This window comes from Platalea leucorodia, assembly GCF_965183815.1.
Source record: "Platalea leucorodia genome assembly, chromosome: 16".
Lineage (NCBI taxonomy): Eukaryota > Metazoa > Chordata > Aves > Pelecaniformes > Threskiornithidae > Platalea > Platalea leucorodia.
The window spans coordinates 8,397,912-8,419,812 of NC_138838.1; the positions used below are offsets into that span (position 1 = coordinate 8,397,912).

At 40.4% G+C, this 21,901-nt stretch overlaps 1 protein-coding gene across 10 annotated transcripts; it reads left to right on the forward strand.

Annotated features, from left to right (window-relative positions):
* Nucleotides 1–3: 3 nt before the first annotated feature.
* On the forward strand, nucleotides 4–18,776 carry RAD51C (RAD51 paralog C). Of its 10 annotated transcripts, none has more exons than XR_014229878.1 (10): nucleotides 4–146; nucleotides 1,341–1,599; nucleotides 1,858–2,024; nucleotides 3,031–3,164; nucleotides 5,911–6,042; nucleotides 8,348–8,414; nucleotides 12,009–12,069; nucleotides 12,216–12,756; nucleotides 14,779–14,839; nucleotides 15,321–18,776. XR_014229878.1 is itself a non-coding variant. In XM_082327914.1 (9 exons), the coding sequence occupies exons 1-9, from the start codon at nucleotides 29–31 to the stop codon at nucleotides 18,605–18,607; spliced, it is 1,101 nt and encodes a 366-aa protein (XP_082184040.1). In that variant the 5' UTR covers nucleotides 4–28; the 3' UTR covers nucleotides 18,608–18,776. The 10 variants fall into 10 exon arrangements, 2 of the variants coding, with proteins under 2 accessions (XP_082184040.1, XP_082184039.1); XR_014229879.1 differs by having other exon boundaries at nucleotides 12,467–12,756; XR_014229881.1 differs by having other exon boundaries at nucleotides 18,506–18,577.
* The last annotated feature ends 3,125 nt before the right edge of the window (nucleotides 18,777–21,901 follow it).

A 21,901-nucleotide genomic window follows, 5' to 3' on the forward strand; every position in this document is an offset into this window, starting at 1 on the left:
CGGCCTAGCGCGGCCCGGCGGCGGCGGCATGCAGCGGGAGCTGGGCAGCCTGCCGCTGGCCCCCGCCCTGCGGGCCAGGCTCGTCGCCGCCGGCTTCCAGACGGCGCAGGAGCTGCTGGAGACCGGCCCCTGCGGGCTGAGCAAAGGTACCGGCGGGGGGGGGGGGGGGGGACGGCCCTGTCCCCCGCAGGCCGCCTCCCCCGGCGCCTTAGCGCGGGGCGTCCCCGCTTCGGGCAGGGCTCCCCGCAGCCCTTCCCTGGCCCCTTCCTCTCCGCGAAACTTCCGTCGCGGCTCATTAGCGAGGGTGGGGGTTCGGGAGGGTCTCGCGTATTTCAGTGGTTAATGCAGAGGAGCGGCTCGGGCAGGCACGGCCCTTGGCCCAGGGTGAGGGGCTGTGGTGAGCTCCCCTGAGAAACCCCGGAGACCTCAGGGGAGCCTGGAGAGATGGGCAGAGTGAACGTCTGCTGGCTTTCACTGTGCCTAAGGGGGAAAAAAAGACAATTCTGATAAAGGATCCTTCTTACACTGAGTGGCAGGTGTAGATGGGATACAGAAAAAACCCCCAGAGGATTCTGTCTCTCTCATTCCTCTTCTTTCCCCAGCTGTACATGCTTTAAACAAAACACACTTCTATGAAGTCAGAAAGTTACCTTTTCCAAGAAGCTAAAATAAGATTTGCACAGCCATTGTAGGAAGTGTATCATTTTGATTACCAGTAGTTTTATTATCTATGATAATATGTGGTAATAGTTTTACCTTGAAGATCAAAGTGAAGTAGCTAGGTCCTGACAGATATGTGTGCATGCAGACAGACACACAGGTATTTGCAGGTATCCCATTTCTGTTAGCAGGTCTGTGCTTCAAATCCAGAAATGATGCCTAAGGTGCTCAGCCCTGGGCTACCCTGAGAATTCAGAGTACGATCAGCAGGTGGCACTGTCACTTACTACTCTGCAGCCCGACTTCTTTTACGGGACCTTATTTGCTTCAAATGACATCAATATGACAGCACATTCCGTGCAGAATAGGTGAATTGCTCTGCCAGATCTCATGCACGTCTACAAACAGCAGTTCTGATTTTTTTTTCGTTTGCAGATCACTTACTGTCACCTGAATTCTGAACGCAGGGCGTCATGGCTCTGAGTTCTTTTGAAAATCACGTCATTAGTTCTAGAGATGTTGGCAAGCTGTGTGCATCGTTATACTAAAAGGATTAATATTTTTGTGTTACGCTGCAGAATGATCAGGTTCTGTCAAACAAGTTGAATTATCTCTTCATACTTTAAATAAATCACTGTTTATAAAAATAAGGTAGTGTTTCATGATTTTGACTCTTCTAGAAATTGGAATCTCCAAAGAAGAGGCACTGGAAGCATTACAGGTTGTGAGGCAGGAATGTCACGGGGATGCAGCAAGGACTGCTGGGGGATCAGGTGCCACCAGAAAGTGCACAGCACTGGAACTTCTGGAAGAAGAGCAAGCCCAGGGCTTCATCATCACCTTTTGTTCAGCACTAGACAATATTCTGGGAGGTGGTGTGCAGCTAACGAAAATCACCGAGATCTGTGGAGCGCCTGGTGTTGGGAAAACACAGCTATGGTATTTTATTTTTAGATTACTTTCCTGCAGCTGAGAATCACTTTGCTTTGTTTAGTTTAACTGTGAAGAGAGTTCATTTTTCTTGTTGTCATGACTGCAATCTCTGATTCTTATATAGCATTATAAATATAATAATGATAATGGCTGTACTGCTTCCTGCTCCATGTATTCCTCAGCAGAAATGCCACTTTCAGAGTGAGTTGGGAGGGGAGAGCTTTGTGATGTAAATATTTACATTTTTCCCATTTCCCATGGCAGTATGCAGTTGGCAGTAGACGTACAGATCCCAGAATGCTTTGGGGGCGTAGCCGGAGAAGCTGTGTTCATTGATACTGAAGGAAGTTTTATGGTAGACAGAGTAGTGGATATTGCAACTGCCTGTGTGCAGCATTGCCAGCTTATTGCTGAAGCTCATCGAGAAGAAGGTATGTTGCTAAGTCATTTCTTTCTGCCTAGTAGGCTAGGAGCTGAGTGAAACGAGTGTCTTGTAGGCTGCGCTTTTGCAGTTTGAGGGTTTCAGCAGCAGTGCTGGCTTAAGGAGTTCTTGCTGCCAGCCTTTCATTTCTATCTCTGTGTGTCATACCCTGACCTGCATCAGCACGTGGAGCCATGCTGCGGACTGAGCTGATCGACTTTAAGAATAATTCTTTTTCTACGTGACGATTTGTGGGTTTTTTAGGTTTGTGGGTTTTTTGGCTTTTGCTTTTTTTCTTTTTTAGCACTTTAATGATTGAATTTACAGCAAAACCCAAACACAAGTCTGTCAACAAAACTGAGGGATAATGTGCTGCAACACAGGGACAGGCAGAGCAGCTGGGGCAAGAGAAGAGGAACGGCAGAATTTCTTAAGGCAATGTTGCTGCTGAAGCCCCATATTGTAAAACTGCAGCTGGAATTCTGCTCCTTCAGAAGGTCAATATAGCCAGGTTGCATTTAATGAAGAGTTTTATTCTGTAAGTCATCAGTATGTTGGGGATATTGACACAACTTTTGTGTTACTCTTAGAGTATTTTATGCGGCAAACTTCTGTTTGAACAGAGGTAAAAGGACATCGTATTAAATGAGCTACTGCCTGTACGTTAAACGAGGGATGATTAATAGACACTGTTGTCCTCTGGTGGTGTTCTGGCTTGAAAATGATTTACTGGAAAAGTTATTTTTTCAGAAATAAATTTTTCATTTTTGGAGCACTCCCTTGGAGGCTCCGGTGTGTCTATGTGCAAGTGCTGAGATAGCATCTGCTCACCGCCTTCCTGACTTTCAAGCCAGATGGAAGGTGTGTTTCCCACACTCTTTACCTTGACTGCTTCTGTTTCTGGGGGGGGTTTGCTGTTGCTATATGTGGAAGGCATACTTTGGTAGAATGACGAAAGCAGCAATATGCTAGTACAGACTTCTGACTCATTTACTCATCTATTTATTTGTTCTCAGATCATCTAAAAGCTTTGGAGACTTTCACTCTTGAAAGTATCCTTTCTCACATATATTACTTCCGTTGCCGTGACTACATAGAGCTTCTTGCACAGGTCTACCTCCTCCCAGACTTTCTTTCAGAGCATTCAAAGGTAAGGGTTATTGCAGACTTATCAGAAGATATTACTCATCTTCACACTAAAGATTTTCAGGGATGTTCATCTGTTATAGTAAGAGTAACATGAGTAACACCTTGGTACCTCATCAGCTTGACAGTAATATATTGGCTGATGCCAGAGTACAAATGTAAAGCTTGCTTCCTTGTTTGCTTTTTCATTCCCATCCGAATTACGCTTGAGAGTAATTTTGCTTTTGCCATCATCCTGAATCTCCACTTCGAGGTGAGGATACTGGATCTATGTCGCCACGTGTTGTTACATTTCTATGAGCACTGAGTTATGAATCATCACAAAACTGCTTTACAAGAGTCTGAGCCAGGTGTGCGTGTGATGACCATGATGCAGGGGGATCAGAAAGGCTTAGCGCCATTTTTTTTGTTCTAGAAGGTCACTGAGGACCAGAAGCATCCTGCACCATCTTGGCATCCAGAAAGTGACTCTTCTCCTTCTTCCCAATACATCTTCTGTTGCTACAAGCAGCCAGAGCCTGCAGCTTGACTCTTGGGTGGACTACAGCCAGAAAGTTTCTTAGTACCTAGTGTCTTAGTGAAATGCTACTGTAAGGCAGATTTTCACCACCTCCCTTCCAGATTTCTAGATTCTGCACAGCAGATCACTTCCTAACAGGATTCAGGGAAGATGACTTGTGCTTTATTCTAACAGAGCACAAATCGGTGTTGTTTAGTTAGATTGTCTTTTGCATATAATTTTCATTTTTGGAAGCTGTTATGTTCTTGAAAGTGCAGATGGGAGTCTTTACTTTTGCTTAGCGTAGTCTGGTATTTCCCTTTCTCTGCCAGGTACTAACGGTGCACTGTTGTGTTTGCTCTTGTGGAAAGTACATGGCTTCATTAGCACAGTTACATTGGGTTGCAGATCTCTGGTACCATCTGTGCTGATTATCTGTGCTTGGCCTGGAGCCTGCAATACTGAAGGTTGCAGGAGAACTGCAAGACCTTCTGGTGATTCCTTGGACAGGCTATAAGTGACTTGACAGATTGCTCATTGGAGTCCAGCTCTCATTAAAATTAGTCTGATCCCTCTGTGCAGACCTGGAGCTGAGACTGGGACCACAGGAAACCTCCAGGTTTTAAGTTTTTTTGGAGAGAGACATAGTTGTAGAGAGTGTCATTTGGAAATATGAATTAGTTTGAGATCATCTTAATAATATGAGAAAGACCAATAATATGAAAAAGACTATGTTAGAAAATATTCTTGTCGTAATAAACATAGTTCTTTAAAGTCTAGTGGAGACAAATTGACACGGAGAAGGCATGTGTTACCAAGCTTTCTTTATATAGCCTACTTCTGAATACTTTAAGTCTACTTGTTTGCTATTTTGTAAGTGCAACTGGGAGAAAATAAACTAAATTGCATCCTACGTGGACATACTCATCTGATAGGCAAGTTATATAGCTATGTATACATTCCTTTCTAGCGTGAGCCATGTTTATACTGTTAAACTGATTGTTCCTAAAGTCAAAAAATTATGCATGAGGAAGATTTACAGGCTCATAGAAAAGAATTTGCAGGAAGGAAGAAAAATGAGAAAACAGAAGAATATCTTATTTTAATTCTAACTAATTAATCTTCTTTTTCAAATTAAGATTTTTTTTTTTTTTCAGTTGGAGGCCCAGGGCCATTTCACAGAGTGATGTTTGCCGCAGGCTTGTATGTTCCAGTCACAAGGCGACTTCCCAGTAATGAGTTAAATCAATAATACACAAAATCAGTTTTCTTGTGTTGTTTCCAATTTGTTATCTTGCGCATTAATGCAAGAACTTGTAGATACCTAGGATTTGAGTGACATCTGAGCATGCAGACACTGTAAGACTATCCATCTCCCTTCTGTATTTCAGACAAACTTGGGTCATCAAAACAGCTACAACAAATTAAGTTAGAATAAATGAAAATCCCGGACTAATGTTTATATAGTGTCTTGAGGGTGATGAGCCAGCAGCAGCATTGTGCTCTAGCTTCAGCTAATGATTGCTACAAAAGAAATAATTCAGCAAAGCAAACATCTTCAGGCAAGATAGATACTCAGCTCCATTGTACAGCGTCTGGAATATCTTTAAGCATCTGTTAAAATGCATGTTTCTAAGGTAGACCACTGATAATGACCCTTAGAATCTGATGAGTTGTCTTAACAGTGACTGTAGACAGCATGTATTCTAGTTTTGGTTTGGATTTTATTTTTTGAGGGAGAGGGTGAAATAAATTATTATATGATGTTTAATGATTTTTTTCTTTCTCCCGCTTCTCTTCTGCAAGGCTTTAAGTCCAACTTTGTATTCTGTAGCGGGTGCTGCAGAGATAAGTCAGCTAGCTGTGAGTGAGCTCTGAAACTGGAAACGGTCGGAAGGGCAGCTCTGTGCTGAGTTAACTAATGGGGGAGCTTAGTGCAGCATTTTGTTTAAGCTAGTGCAGCTATGGTCTGAGTTAGTATCTATGCATAATGCAGTACTGCACCTAGCAAGTGTACTAGTGTGTGTGGAGCTTGAGGCTCTTTACTCTGCACGCTGGTGGAATGCTGATTGTCTCTGATCTATAGAGAGAGACAATAGGTGTTACACTGCCACACACATCTGAGTATGAAATAAAAGATTGTCATCGCCTTATATAAAACATTCCAGTGCACTTAAAAAGAGGTCTTACTGCTTTTTGTCATTTGTTGGTAGGATAGTAATGGTAGTTTTTCCTTTTCTTCTGCCTTTAGGTCCGACTGGTGGTAGTTGATGGTATTGCATTTCCTTTTCGCCATGACTTTGAGGACCTCTCACTTCGAACAAGGCTTTTGAATGGTCTGGCACAACAGCTGATCATCATCGCAAATGATCATAAATCAGCGGTAAGTCTGGGGTGGGTTTAAATCACAAAAGATGCTACTTTGGAATAAATACATTACGAAGAATTAAGCAAATGTGATTTGTGATTGTCTGTAAATAGCAAAATAAAGCTGCAAGAACGTCCTCTACATTCGTGTTTGCCAGTTTGGTTAGTAAATGTAGATGGATCGCACAGACAAAACTGTTTAGGTGGAAAATTCCTAGACTTGCCAAAATAAGTAAAATTTGCATTAAAAGCATCCTGTGGATCTTAATTAAATGGTAGCGTATCAATTTGTCATGCTGTTTCACATCATCTTCTGTAATGATTTAGTTGGACAAGGAATGCTCCTTTGGTGACTTTTACCTACAAAGTGCGCGCATTAAAATACATCAGAGTATTTAGCAGTTCCAATATAATTTTCCACTCTTTGTTTAAAAATAAACTACTGTCTTAGCGGAGGAACTGTTCTTAGTGAGGAAAACCACTTTATCTGCTAGTTTGGCTTGCTGTTCTGGCATCCATGGAAACCCATAGCTTCCTTCCTGGGCATTGTTTCTACGTCATTTAGGCCAATATGGAGGCCAGCAAATCTGCAGCCGCGTAGCCAGCAGATGGCACTCAGAAGCTACATCTGTTCCAGAAGTTGTTTTGGCAAGTCTTTTACAGCACAGAAAAGCATTGTTCAGGAATTAGAGCTTACACAGTCTCAAAATGGTGCTTGTGCCTGTAACTGTTTCCAGGTGACTTGCAACCGTGTCACCCACAACTCTCTCACGCAATTGGCTTTTGTTCCTAACTGCTAAAAATAAGCCTCCCCTTGTGCTTCCTCTGATAGCTGCAGGAAGGGAAAGAGCACAGCTCGACATTCCGCCTGGGTTAGGCGATGGTGCTTGCCGCTGAAAGCGTACCCTCTCTCTTGCCCTGACATGAATTATGAAGCTTCTTCCTGCTTGGTGCACCAAGGGAGACGAATGTTATATGACTGCTTGATTTGCACAGCCTCCAGTTTACTGCGTGCTTTCGCTCATAAATTCGGTACCTGGTGACCTTGAACAGGAGCAGTTGTCATTGTACAGTCTTTTTTTCTTTGGTCAAGGGAAACATATATAACATTTCTATTGAACAAGCAAGTAGTTTAGTACAAACGCTCGCTAAATAAACACTTGCTAAAGAAGTGATCAATCACAGAGCTTCAGAAATGATTTAGCTCAGAGTGGCCCTCTTGTTAGTTTTTGCGTTAGTTCCATGCAGCTTGCAAGCAGTCTAAATTCAGCGTGCGTGCCAGAGATTGCTTGTCAGGCGGCAAAGCTGGGCAGCCTGAATGCTCTAATATGGAAGGAAGCTCGTTCCTTTAGTTTCTAAAGCTGAACTCGGTGGGTTGTGCTAGGATGTCCGGACCAGCCCTCCTCCAGCAGTGAGATGGGGACTCTCTTTGGGACTGTTATCATCCCTATATGATGAATTACTTCTCTAAAATACGCAATACATGTCTTGGGGCTTTCAGCTATGTAAATGTTTTCATGTGTGCCCCAGTGGGCTCAGTGGAATTGCTTGCTCTAGCACACTTTTCTAACTGTTCAAGCAAGAATCATACAAGCATGTCAAACAATGAAAACCCCTAGGGTTTAAGATGGGTACAATTTCTTATTTTTCGTTTTTAATGAACTTTGCAATTAATATTCCTGGCTCTTTTCTGTCTCACCCACCCCCACTTCTACCAGGGATCTAACCTAGACTGTCTGTGAACCTCCTACGAGTGATTCGTGCTGCGAAAACACTCCCCCGCTCTGTCTGTTCACTTCCATTCTGCTTTGTATTGTACCCACTTGCGCATTTTTAGACTACAAGGTGCAGAAATTCTGTTAATCACTAGGCTTATGCATGTTTTGAGCAGAACCACCAAGTTCATTTATGCCACAGTGACTGAAATCTATCTCTTTAGAGGGCTAGTACGAGTCATGTGCATCTAAGTACAGATCCAAAGAGTATTTAGTACAAATACGACGGAATATACAAGTTGTGTAGAGTTTGCATCCCTTGGGAAGGGAGAAACTTAGGTTTCTTTAAAGTCTTGAATGAAAGAAATCTACCTTCTAGCAAATTGAAAATACATTTTGCAGGGTTCTCGTTTTATTTTGGCTATTGGGGAAAGATGAGGCACCTTTACAGTTTCTTCTTGTTAACATGAAAGCGTCATTACAGTAGGCAAGAGTTTTGCCTGAGTAACTTGATAAAAGCTTTTTGAAAAATCCCTCTCTTCCTTCCACAAGTAAGCTGCTTTTCTGGAGATGTTCTTGTTTGTTTGCTTTTGTTTCTTCTTTTAGGTAGTTCTGACAAACCAAATGACAACAAGGATTGGACAAAGCCAGTCCACATTGGTACCTGCTTTAGGTAAGTGTTTAGCTTGTGAGTTGAAAACTGAGTTAATCTTCAAATATATGACTTCCTTTCCTTTGGCATCATGTACGAAGAAAAATAAATTGTTTGCTGAACTTTTGCAGTGTAGCAGAATCCATGATGAAACTATTAGACCCATCTGGAACTGCTAGCATTGTGGAACTCTACAGTAGTGCTTATCTACGTCAGCATTATAATTATAATTAGCAACTATCAAATTTTGTTCTAAACTTAAACATGGCGTGCAGATTAGAATCCTGGTTAGATTTTTGAAAAGGGATTACAAATATTTTTTAAAGTCATGACGTTTCTGGACTGTAGAAACTCACAGATTGAGAGCACTGCTGGATTTTTTTTTTTCCTTTTTAAACCAAAATTTTTAATACTAAACTTGATATTAGAACTATCAGTATTCCTTAAGATGATTGAGTCACCCTTGATGGGGAAGCACTAGGTACTAAGAACTCTCTGAGTAATTAGGTTTTTAGATGTGCAGCTAATGTATTGCAGCCTTCCCCTGAGGATCTGAGGCTGTGGAGTTACCTTTATTCCAGCTGCAGTTGTGTCAGCTAAGGAGGCCACTACCCCTGCTGGAGGTCACTGCCGCATCCTAGATGCTGGCTGAGCTGTTTATGTGATTGTCTCCCAATCCGTTTCTGCCAAAAGTGGGCCAGGTAAGCTTGAGCTATTTAAACAATAAGTAAAACTCCGATAAATCAGATAATTTAGACTGAAATTGGCTAGTGAATGATCATGCGAAAAGTGTAGGGATGGACTTGGGGGCAGTAAACCTCTAGCAAGAATGTGATGATGAACAGGTTAAAACACTAACAGAAGAACACAGCTTAATGGTTGCACACCTCAAACTATGCTGCAATTTCCTAAATTCCCTGAGAATCATTCACGGCCTCTCCAAAACAGCTTAAATTGTTTATTTTGCCATTACACTTGAACACATTCCATTAATTATTTGCAAAGGTGTTTCATATTTGCTGCATAGCTGGAACTCTCTACCCATTGCTCTCTACAGTTACGATGTAGAGGGAGGTTCTGTGTGGGATCCTCAACTACAGCCCGCCCATAGTGAGTTTCGGGGGTTTTTACAGGCTGCTCCATTTTGCCCTTTAATGAGCAGAGTACCTCATATAGACTCTTCTGCGAGGTCACAGGGGAAAATAGAACAGTTCTTCTGAAGTAGAGATTTTGACAAATTAAGAAAAAAACTCAGCGTTTAAATCTTGTTCCAGGTTGTAACTTTGTATTATTCTATGATGTACTTAAAGGGCATAAATTCCCTGTCCACAGCTTCAGTTTCCGTGAACTAAGTAATGATTCCCTTGTTCTGGAGGGGAGGGAGAAGAAGGGGACAGCACAAAGGCAAAGATGTTCTCAGTGTCTGTACAGGCATTGAACCATTTGGCACAGATGTAAGATAAAATGAACAAATACAGAGCATCTCCTTCAAGAATGTGAAGAATGCGGAATTTTGAGCTCTGCATGCAGATAAAGACCCAGCTTCCAGTATCTGACCCGTTTTGTCATTTTTGCCTCTTGCTCTCTGATGTGTTATTTTTGGCAGCCTTTCTGGCTACATACTCAGTTAAAGCTAGTAGATTTTGTCTTTTTTCAATAGCCAGCGTTGTTTGAGAGCCGTTGTGTTTATTGAGTCATAGGGACAGTGAAGAGTGTGAAAACATTCAGAGTAGGTTATAATTCAAAGATATCATGTGTTGTCTTGTGCGTATTTTCTTTTACAAACATTTAATTTGACATAACCTCATATTGACTGTAAACTGGTTGTGACTCTTACCAGAATGTGTGTGTAACCACATAGTATTGTTAAACTGAGTAGTGTGTACTCTTGCAAAAATGAAACTTTGTACCAGTTGGTAAAATGGTTAAGCTAAGAGATATTCTCCTCATCCTAAACAGCAATATTTCAAGTTGAGCATTTCAGAGTGGTACAAAGCTGTCTTCATTTTGATGTGAGTTTATTCCATAGACTCGGTGCAAGTATTGCCCTGGTGGATTACAAGGTGATTTTTACAACCCACTCTGAAGGGATGCTATTTCTACAGTCTCATCGTAGAGGCTAAAGAACCTCCTACTCCTCCATGGTCGGTTGTAGCCAAAGGAACTATTGAGGGAGGGGTCAGCAGCAAAACCCCAAGCAAAATCAATCCTATTGCCTCCCCTAAGTAGTTTTTTTCCCCCGTTGATTGGTAAGCCTTAGAAACAGCCTTTTCTAAGATTTCACAAGAGCATTAATCTCTAAACTCTTATTCAGCTTCCTAGCAGAAGGGAAGTTCTTAATTATGAAGAAAAAAAAAAAAAAGCACAGATGCTGCAAGGTATTAAGTCAAGAGCTTTATGAAGGGGACAGCTTTCTTTCCCACTAGTGATAGCTAAGCTGGGTGTTCCTAGACATTCCTACTGGGTATATTTAGAAAGGAGGTCAAATATTAATCTACAGCCAGTTTAACTCAGAAATATCTCACTTTACAGTAACGTTTTTCTCTCATATTTGATACAGTTGGAAACATTCTGGTGTGGAATTTGTACCCATTGTAAAATGTGTTTTGATCTCTGACTCAGAACCGTATCTGATAGCCAAAATCTTTAATCTCAACTGAGATATAGTGGAGCATGGTCTGGCAAGATGCCTAGAGGGTCTGGGTCTTCATTACAGTTGAATCATTTTTTTTTCTTCTCTGTGCTATAATGAATACCAGAGCACATGGGGCGCGGGGCTGGTGACATGATGGAGACCAACAAGTGATTCAGAAGTCACAGGGCTGTGTGCAGGTGAACAGGAGAGGCTTGCAGCACTTAACCAAAATGACTGGTTTAAAATGCAATCCATCTTTGGACTGCTGACTGTCTCCTGGGATAAACAGAGGAAAACACCCAATAAAACTGTCTATAAATTGACTGAGCTTGTGGTCAGGTGTGAACTGAAACAGTAGGACTGTTTCCCCTGAAATAGGATAACAATCCAAACTTCCTTCTCTTTTCACCGTGCCCCCCCGCTCCTTGCTTTTGGTTGTGTTCTTTTGCATTTTGCTGTCAGAAGCAGAAGACTGCTTCAGGGGCCCTTAATACTTTAATAATTATTGACTTTCTCCCAAAGCTTGTATCCCAAAGGGAGTGATGTTTGCTCATAATTATGCCTGAGAGACAGAATATTGCAATTTTGAAGTAGGATTTAGACATACTCACTAGACTTCTTCAGTAGTAATTAGAAAAATCTTTTCTTCATGCTGCCTCTGTTTTCAAGATTTGTGTAGTACCTGTCCTTAATTAGGTATATATAAAATCTTTCTACAAATATGGAAGTATTGCATCAAGCTTTCTGTAGAACCCACTGTGAGTACAGAGGTTATTCCTTGTCCCAATATATTTGATAAACTAGTTGTGAAATCCTTGCACATATGAAAAAGATGTGATTCATTACTGCAAGAAAGGTATGTATATTTTAATCATGGGTTTTTCTTTTTTTGGAAGACTGGTCTAATTTCAGTTCAGTTTACTGATGCTGCTGCTGCTATAGGAGATAAATAAAATGGCCTGTCATTTTGTGTCACCCAGGAGAAAGCTGGGGACATGCTGCCACTGTCCGTTTAATCTTTCACTGGGACAACAGTCAGAGGTAAGTGAAAATGTAGGCTGGTAAGGTACACAATAATACTGTCAGGTACAGAATAATCCCAGTCTTTTTCAGACTGGCCCTAGTGGCCAAGCAGTGATTTGAATTCGACTTAGTTTGACTTCTGGCCTTGGTCTGCCATGTCCCAGGCTACTGAGGCTCAAGAAGAGCTTTCTAGTTCAGCCTAAGGCAGTGTGGGCCGAACTGTCGTGATCCTCCTTCTCCCCATGGTCAGCTTGCTGCAGTGCTATACCTTCTTTCTGACAAAATGCCACGTCTCATCAAAATAGAACATCCTAATGGCAGTTGGATCTGGTGGCTAAGTAGAAATTTTTTTTTACTATCTGCATTTTGTAAGCAGGGAGTAGAATTTCTTTGCTTCAGTCTTTTTTTTTTTTAGGCCCCAGTCAGTGCAAAGCCAAAGATGCCAAAGAAGGTTTTCCAGCTAGATGGTGATTCTCAGGACAGACCATAGGCCTACTGACCCCTGAGCCTCAGTGGCAGCCGTTGGACTTTTCTGCTTTGGAATGCAGCAGGACGGTTCTGCAAAACCAGACAGCTATGCAGATACCGAGTCACAGTGACCTGCAGAGAGGTATAGAGCGAGCTGCATTTACTCCCAGTGCAGAGCTGACCTATGGAGGATGATATTAGAAGCCCAAAGGAGTGAGGATGACCCTTCTAAAAACAGTATGAAGTTCTGTCTGTTGCAGTGAGATCTTTTCTGTTTCCTGTTTTTTTTTTTTTTTTTTTCCCCTGTTCACTGTATTGCAAGCTCACTTCTCCTTCCTGGGTGGTTAAATTTGTCTTGTATATAGTATTACAGTGCAGCAACTTGAGATTAAGAAGCCTTCCTTCAATACCCTAATCTTCTGCAAACAGCGAACAAAAATGCTACTGGAATGTTGTTGTGCATATTTGTGCTTGTTAAACTTGAAAGAGAAACGCAGTGACACTTTCTTGCGGAGTTTTGGTTTTTTAAATTCTGAGTTTGAAGGCAATGCAGAATGATTACAGCAGGCTGTTTAATTTGGAATTAAATTAACATCACTGATTAGTTAACAGCCTTTATAAGACAGAAGTTGCATCAACATAATGATTGCACAGTGAACAAAAGTTAATTTTATGTATCAAAAGTAAAGAGCTTTTTTCTTCTGCAACGCAGCTAGGAAGGCTGTAGATACAGGTTCCAGAAAGCAAGCCAAAGATAGACAAACATGTTTTATTTACTGTTTATTTTTTTTACTTTATTTTTTTACTTTTTTACTTTTTTTTTTTTTTACTTTTACAGTTTATTTATTTAAACTGTAATTTACTATTTATTACTAAACATGCAGCTAATATGGAGCGGGGCCTGCAGAAGCACAGCAATTCCGATTATAACTGCCTATCTGTAAAAAGCAGAAATAGCTAGATTCTGTTGCATTTTTACACTAACTACCTATACCTGATGAGCCATCGTGGTTTTGTTGTTCTTGTGTTTGTATTAGGTTATTGAGGCACAAAGATGACCATTTGAGAATCCATTTGCCTTTTTTTTTATTTATTTTTTTTTTTTAAATTGTGCTTTGGCCAAATACGATACCTGTCTCTTTCTTTCTCTCTACTACTGAAAATGTCAGAGCTTAATTATAAGGGTTCTCATTGCTGTGAGGAAAGATCCTGTTGAGTCAGAGGCACGCAGCAGAGCTCCAGCTGAGCGCTTGTAAAAGCATGGCTTCTGCAGCTTCAGATTTAGGCTATTTTGTAGAGTATAACCCACCACTTCAATGTTCTGAGGAATTCCCTGTGTAGCTAATATGAAGTGACAGTGTTCCTCAGGCTGTAATTACGTGCTCTCTAATAGAATGGCACCTCAGGGAGGAAAAAAAAAAAAACCAAAATAATTAACAGGATCTTTGGCAGGGTGTCTTGATACAGAGAGCCGAACACTTTCTGTATTGGCTTTTCATAAGTGTACGTTTTGGGGAGGTGGGCATGGTGCAGACTAGCAGCCTTGGATTGGTTCAAAAATCCCTTGCTTTTGAGCTACTTTGCAATCTTCTGTCTATATTATGCAAGCATCTATTGGGATAGGTGCTGTATAAGCACAAATCAAGATGCATTGCTTAGTCTAAATGCACAAAATCAAGGAAGTGTTAGAGGAGAAATACGAGGGAAATTATTTTCTCAAGGTTGTGCTGTATGTCAGTGGCAAGGTCAGGCTTAGAAATAGAACATCGTATTCTCATTCTTCATCCACTAGGTTATATTGACAGGCTTGTGAAGTCTCTAGAAAAAACCTCCCTAGAAGTATTTGAGTTCTTGAGGGTATCTCCCAACTTAGAGAGGTCAATGAACAAATGATTGCTTAACGGAGCAGGAAAGAGTTGTGCTCAAAACCTTTTTTTGTTTGCATTTTAAGAAAGTGGCATTTGGAACTAATTCATAATGAATACTGTTCCAAAAATGTGATCAAATACTTTGATGAAACAAGGCTAATTAATCATTCACTCTTTTTAGTAGGTCTACATTGTATTTGATCTGACAGGTCATGTAAGGATGGGAATTTGGCATCCACAGTTTAAATGACCTATATGAAAATACATACATAAGAATTCCACTGGTCACCTACCCCATGATTGTGGGAAAACTTGGGTCTGGTCATTTGGTAACTTGGAATTTTTATTATTGTATTCACTAATCATAATTATCTGTTTTTTGTTTAACCAGGTTGGCAACATTGTACAAATCACCGAGTCAGAAGGAGTCAACCATACCATATCACATTACAGTTAGTATTTCTTTGGGGATGGAGATACAGAGATGGGAGCAAATTGTTACCTGTAAAGGAATTTTCAGACACATAGACAAATCTGAGAATGATGTTTGCTTTCTTAGTGTTGCCTTTCTGTTGCTTTCTGAAGGTAACCAGTAATACTGGGATGTCTCCAGGTTAATGAATATCTTGCATCTTTTCTTTTTAGAAAAATGACCCAGCATGTTAGTCCTCTTAAGAGTTAAAACATTTTGATTTCCAGATCAAATTTACAGGCAGCCTGTCCCCATCTGTTCTTGTGCTAGTACTGCTTATTTTATCTGCTCTCGACATTAACTTTTGGCCTAAGTGCAATTAGAGAGGACAGTCATGCACTCTCTGAGCCTTCATTTTGGGAGACCTGAACAAGCCAAGCTGTTTTCTCCCTTGTCAGGCAGGTTATTGTTTTCCTAGTGGCTCTTCTTTGCATCTGTTCCAGTTGAGTTTATCTTTTTAGGACAAGGGTGACCAGAATCATACATGAGGTCTCACCAGTGCTTTGTGCCATACGTATTTCCACACCTCTGCTGTAAGTGCATTGCATGATACAACCTAGGTTGTATTTATCTCTTTCATAGCTCCATCCTACCGGTGACCCTATGACCAGCCAATATATACAGATTTTTCTCTTCTGTTATTATCATATGAGGAGCTTCCAGCTTATGGCCGGCATCCTTAGTCATCCCTGGTTAAATCCTGTGATTATTTTCTTTTGTGGAGCGCTTAGATACATATTAATGAGAATACATACTGTCTAAGCTGTATTTAGGTTTAAGAAAAACCCACCACTCGAGTCTTACATCTTCAAATGTCAGATACATAGGTACATGCCATAACTATTTGCTATGTGTCCTCATGGAAACACGTTGCCATAGCATTTCCTGCAGATTTTAATGCTGCCATAAGATGAGATCTTCAAACTATTGAACAGAAATCAGATTTTTTTTTCACTCCTGAATGTATTCACCTGGACGGAAGAAATACTGCAAATACATATCTATTCTTAGTTCTGTAAAGACTGGAAGGGTAAGTGGGACTACGTCCCAAGGTTGTTTGGATCATGTGATGTGAGCGTGCAGCCCTTTCTCTCCAGCTGACAAACAGATGGATTTTATCTTACACAGTTTAATTGCCTTTTCCTTTCAGTTTTATATGCATTATAAAACAGCTATGCTTTCTTCTTCTGTGTGAATGCACACATTCTTGAAATACAGTTGAGAGTGTATCCTAATCAAAGATTAGTTAAAACTTAAGATTATCCCTGTGTTTTTTCCCTTAATCCTGTTGAGCTGCTTCAGCAGATGGTTTCTGTAAGTAAAAAATTTATTATCCCTGTTTCTTTCATGAAATTCAGGTCTGATGGTAACAGTCTGCTGTTATCATTTCTCATTCCCATCTCTGTAGTTAAACTGGAAGATGTAAATACACGTTCAGTGTTTCTAAATCTGATCTAGCACATCTATGTATAACCAGCATACAAAAAAAGATAATTAAAAAAATAAGAAGTTCCTCAAGCCTAGATCCTCAAAGATGTTTAGGCTTATGCAAACTAGATACTTTGGTACCATGGACAAACTGGCTGTTCAGGGCCTGTAAGCCGATGGGGCAGTGTGTAACGTAGTGACCCAGCTCTAGTTCTTTTTCAGCCGTGTCCTTTCCAGCATACTGGCAAGTCAGTCACCGCTCTGAGCCAGTGTGGAAGCTGTGGAACACCGATCAAATGAAACAGAGTTTCTTTCACAGCCTGATAAGGATTCATTCTTAAATGCAGAGTATAGAAATGCAAATCGATTTATGCACAAGGGAATAAGTAGATCATCTGATTCACCTAAATTTCCCAGGTAATGTGACCTGATTATTTCATCGTGAAAGATAAAGACCCAGGACCTACATTCTGGGTAGGAATTGTCAGTATTTCCCTGAGCTGTGGAGGGTCTGCCAGACTAGCAATTAGAATCCTGCTCAAGTAATAAAGCCATCTACCTTCGTCAATCTTGATGCAGCCTGTAGACGCCAGAAGACATTAAAGAACAATTCAAAATGGCCATAGACTATCTGAGCTTTGTAGGTCATTGGTTCCATTAGCCACATTCTCGCCATTGAAAAACCACTAACAAGCTTCACAAAAATACACAAAAGTCTTATATTTTTGAGGTGCTATGCCCAGAAGGCTCATGCCTGTAGCTAAATGGAAAACATCCATACTAAGCAGCCTACTTTATCGTGTTCTGGCCTTCATAACCATTGGAATGCTTTCGCTGGGAGTCTAGCATGCTGGATTAAGTGGATTCTTGGCTACAGCTCCACCTTTGTGCCTAAGGGAAATGGCAGAGATTAGATGCAAGCAGCAGTGAAACACTAAACTTGAAGATTCCCCATTATGCTATTTAGAATAACACTTGAGTTGCTTATAATAGCAGAGGGACTGCACAAATTCTGCCCTTGTGGCACCTCTTGCTGTTTGTTCCTTTAAATCATAGCAGGCTGTGTAAGGTGAGGCATTTAGAAATAGAAATGCAGAGATAGAAGACTTAAGCAAAACATTTTTACTGGGTTTTGTTTTGTTTTGGATTGATCTTGGTGTGGGACAGACTGGCATTTTAGAAAAGTCACATGTCTGATAGTAATTCTACCTGCTTTTTCACACTGCACCAACCTAAAATGTCAGCTTTCCTGAATTGCTCTCATCCCCACATTGTCTCTACCTGAGCAGTTAGGATCCCCAAAGCAATTTCTTTTTCTGATTAACCCCGTTTCCTCTCTAAGTCTGCACTGCAATGAGTCTTCACTGAGCTGTCAGCAGTGCTCCCTGCACAGCATTTGTCTGGAGATGGGAAGACAGACAGTTGCAGGCTTCACGTAGCATCTCACTATCTCCATCTGCATTGATGACATGTTTAACTAACTGATTTTCCAGATCTTTCATATTTTAAAATCTTTTAAAATCATTAAATTGTGAGCTAAGGTAAAAGAAAATACAACTGGTACTAAGCCAAATAGATCACTTTAAGCTCTCTCCTGAGTAGCAGCATCTAGTTTTCACTTCTGCATTTCATTTTTGGCAGTTAAAGGTTTTCATCCCATTGTGTCCCATAAATTACTACGCTGGGACAGTCTTTGCAATCTAGAGACTGAGATACGCTGTTCTCTTACAATGTCTCATTGATGTTTTCAGTTCACTAAGTAGATACATGAAACAAAAATATCCTACGTTTTAGAAATTCACAGTTTTGTTTCTGAAAATGACTGAGGCAATTAATCAGTCATCTCCTTGCTTCTGTGGGAGCCTGAATAAGGGCTGAAGGATTTGGCTTTTAATTTATTTAAATAGGCAACATAAGTTAATTTACAGAGAAGCAGTGCTTCATAGCCATAGGGGTTATTAGTGGTAAAATGAAAATGATAGCCTAGTTGGTGAAAATAAAATATCTTTACAAAATAAAATGAAGACACAGTTATTAGTTGGCATGTGTGTGTTGAAAAGCTTGCAGTTCTGAGCTTAGCCCTGGTCTATAAACATTCTGTGGCTGCTCATCTAAAATAAATGACAGCATCATACCTTATTCTGATCTTCTGCGAACTAGTTACTCATACTTTATATCCATAGAAGTGTTATCACATGATTTTGCTTATATGTTACAGTCTCATGGCTTCCGAGATGTGCAGCCTCCAGCTGTCACTCAAAATGCAGAAGATACTGAAATGAACCCTCGCAAACGGCCACGGAGAGAAGAGCAAAAGTAACAGCGATTCCAAAGTTGAATGTTAAAAAATGTGTGCTACATGAGAACAGTTGCATAGTGAACATGCAACCAAAGGTAGCCTGAGAGACTCGAACTTAAATTCGTTCTCTGGACATTATTTTAACATTAAGACTGCAATATGCAAATTTCTGTCACAGGAAACTCCTTTGTGTATGGCATAATTTTACTTTTATAATAAAAATCTATGTTTTCTATAACAAGAGGCTTCAGCTTTTTTGGGGGGGATGGAGAATACTACTTCTTTCGGTAAAAAAACAATGAAACGTGAGCATCTAATACAGTACATTTAATGACACAGGTCTTTATCACTCATCTGGTTTTGCGTGTATCTGAATTTTAACAAGGTTTCATGCAGCAGTCTGCTCACACGCTTCAGACCAGGGCAGAAGGCAGGGGAGCTGCTGATGGATGCTTTAAGAGAAATAACGTGCCTAAGTGCTATGCCAGATGGGGGCATTAGCCCTTACCTGCTGCAAAGTCCTTGATCAAGGACAATCAAAGCAGCGTTTTGAACAACTTCTTTATCTTGTAGTGGTAACACTAGAGATGAAAGACTAGATCTGAAGGACAAAAGATTTAATCCAGCATGGTAATTTCATGTTCCTATCTTAGTAAGTAAGAATAGTTTACCATCACTCAAGCTTGAACCAAACTGATGCATAGCCCTTTCCTTCCATGTTCTTCTTTTACCACAGCATTCAGAATGCAGATTCTGTAATCAGGATCTGTTTTGTTCATGGCTTTAATAAAGAGGAAACCCAGGCTTCTTACACACCAGCAATATATTAGCAGCTCCAGAATCTAAACCAAATGAAAGAATGAACGTACACTGAAAGTCCAGCAGGGATTTGTTCTCTTTTTATTAAGAGAAAACAAAGCAATAAGATTATTAGAGGAGAAGAAAGGTACTGCAGTGCAAAACAGGAATTCAATTATGAGAAGTGTTTGTCTGTACACACGCACACATATGACCCCTTTCTGCCATAGTGCTTGATAATGTTATAGCTGAGGAAACACAGCCAGCAGGCTAAATGGAGAATTCAAGATGTGGGAGTCACTATCTTTAATTTTTAATTTAGTAACACTAAACTGACTTTGCCTTGAAACAAAATTCAGTGCTGAATCTGAGCCACAAAACCTCTCTATTCAAAAAGCTGCAAAAAAAAGTGGCAGTGATGTTTGAATCATTATCATGTTTAGATATAAATTACATAATAAAATATTTAAAGGAAAAGTATTCAATTGCCATGCAGCAAACCGGGCTGTGTCAAAATTTAAAAACTCTGAGTCAGGGAGAAGCTCTCAAGCCAGCATGACATAGAGGAAGCAAGGCATTGGGATTTGTGACTCAGACAAACATTTCAACGCAGGAGCCACAGGCAAACAAAAGGATCCTACCGCATGTGATGTCAGCAAGCAAATGCTCCATTTGGGAATAATAGCTTCCTACGTATTGCAGTGCGAGAGGAGGGGGGAGCTAGCACAGTCCACATGCCTACGTAGCCACAAGGAAAACCATCCATTAAGAATGCTGTAGCAGTATTTTAAGAAGCACTGCTGGTTGCTAGTGATAGCTGCTATCTAACGTGTTTGGTATTTATGGAAAAACCCATTTCTCTCAATTTATTGTGTTCTGATTTAATATCCTCAACACGTTCTTCCATGTGCAAGGAGAGTAAGGACGTCTCCAATATACTATTAATTTCACCTGACTGGTTTTTTATTTTGTTTGTAGTAGAGTAGCACCCAGAAGCCCCAGCTGAGATGCTGATCCTGCTACACCAAGATAAATCGTTTTGTTTGAGGAAATGTTAGATCTTCCAGTATTCCAGGCGTCATTATCAAAATAAAAAAACTTGCATATTTACTGGTTAACAGTGTGAGTTACAAAACGTCCAAAGGAAGCATTGGAGGCTCTCTATGCTGAGTTTTTAAATTTTTTTTTTTCATATTGAAGCTATTATAAAAATCAGCTCTGTAGGCCAGAACTAGAGAGAAGGATCTGTTGGCGGAGACAAAATTAGATTAAATGAGCCAGATTTCGTTCTCATCTGCTGGAGACAAGGAAGCTGTTCCAGGCTTAGAATTGCATATAAAGAAAGAATTTGACCGTTGCCTCACCAATAAATCTTCTGTGGCAAGTTGAGATTTTCTTGCGTGTGCCTGGAATTCTCTTGCATTTCACAGCATCAGTGCACAATAGTGAGTGGCACGAGAGAATGTTATGACTGCACAAAAAGTAAGATTCTAACTGGCCAACGTCACGGCACTGAATGAAAAATAAAATAGGTTGTTTGATTTGCTGCTTAAGTCCCAGTTCTCTGAAAGCCAAGACCTTTAGCCATCATGCTGAGTTTAGAATTATTCCATTTTGTAGGGACAACATTTACTTGTGCTGTAGGAACCTGCTTTGTCACCACAACAAGAATATGGTATCTACCACAGGGCTTGGCAACAGGAAAACACTGTGGTCACAGTATACTTCTTCTCAAGCCTGGAATCCTGCTTTGAAACTCTTCAGTTTGGACAGGGAAAATAACAATTTATTTCTTACTGATTTTATGTGTTCTGCACCTTTTCCATTATGAAACACTGCGAAACCAACTAGCTTCCAACTAGAATAAATTTAAGAAAACACGGAGAAGAAATAGCTTAACTGGAGGTAAGAAGGTGTAGCCAAGGTTCAAGTCATGCAATCAAACAGCCTCGTACTGAAGTCAATCACAAATTGGTTGACTACTGTGGAAGGAGATTCGGCTGCTAACCCGGATGTTGAATACAGTGCTGAGAAAAGTACATTTAAAATATAACATCTATTTTTCTATTGAATTTCAATTACTGTTCCTTTAGTTATTTTGGGGGGACTAAACTTAGATTTATTCTAAGATATTTCATGGATTAACAACAAAGGTGAAACCCTTACTGCCTGCCTTTTTAACTCCACCCTTTTTCTGAACAAAATAAGATACGTAAGTTGGATGGACAAGTCACTGTGTTCCAGCTTCTCAGAAGAGATTGTCTTTACCACGCTTGGGATCATAATTATTTAGAAAGGTACATTAAGCTGTATTACACTGTTTTAACACATGTTAATTCTCTATTAAATATATTTGATTGAGTTTTGAAGTATGGTTTGATGCTTTCTTGTCCTAAGACAGAGTACCTTGAGGGAAACGGAATAAAATAGAGCGCTTACATTGCAGTAACCCAAACATTACAACAGAGTACATAAGGGAAGTAATACTTCTTTTTACAGGATGAGAACCAGGGAAGT

What these genes read in the sequence shown, in the direction of transcription:
- RAD51C (XM_082327913.1), top strand. Translation starts at nt 29, where the DNA reads ATGCAGCGGGAGCTGGGCAGCCTGCCGCTGGCCCCCGCCCTGCGGGCC. An exon ending in TTCTTTCAGAGCATTCAAAG is followed by an intron (nt 3,165 to 5,910) that starts GTAAGGGTTATT and finishes TTCTGCCTTTAG; the next exon opens with GTCCGACTGGTGGTAGTTGA. An exon ending in CACTGGGACAACAGTCAGAG is followed by an intron (nt 12,070 to 14,778) that starts GTAAGTGAAAAT and finishes TTGTTTAACCAG; the next exon opens with GTTGGCAACATTGTACAAAT.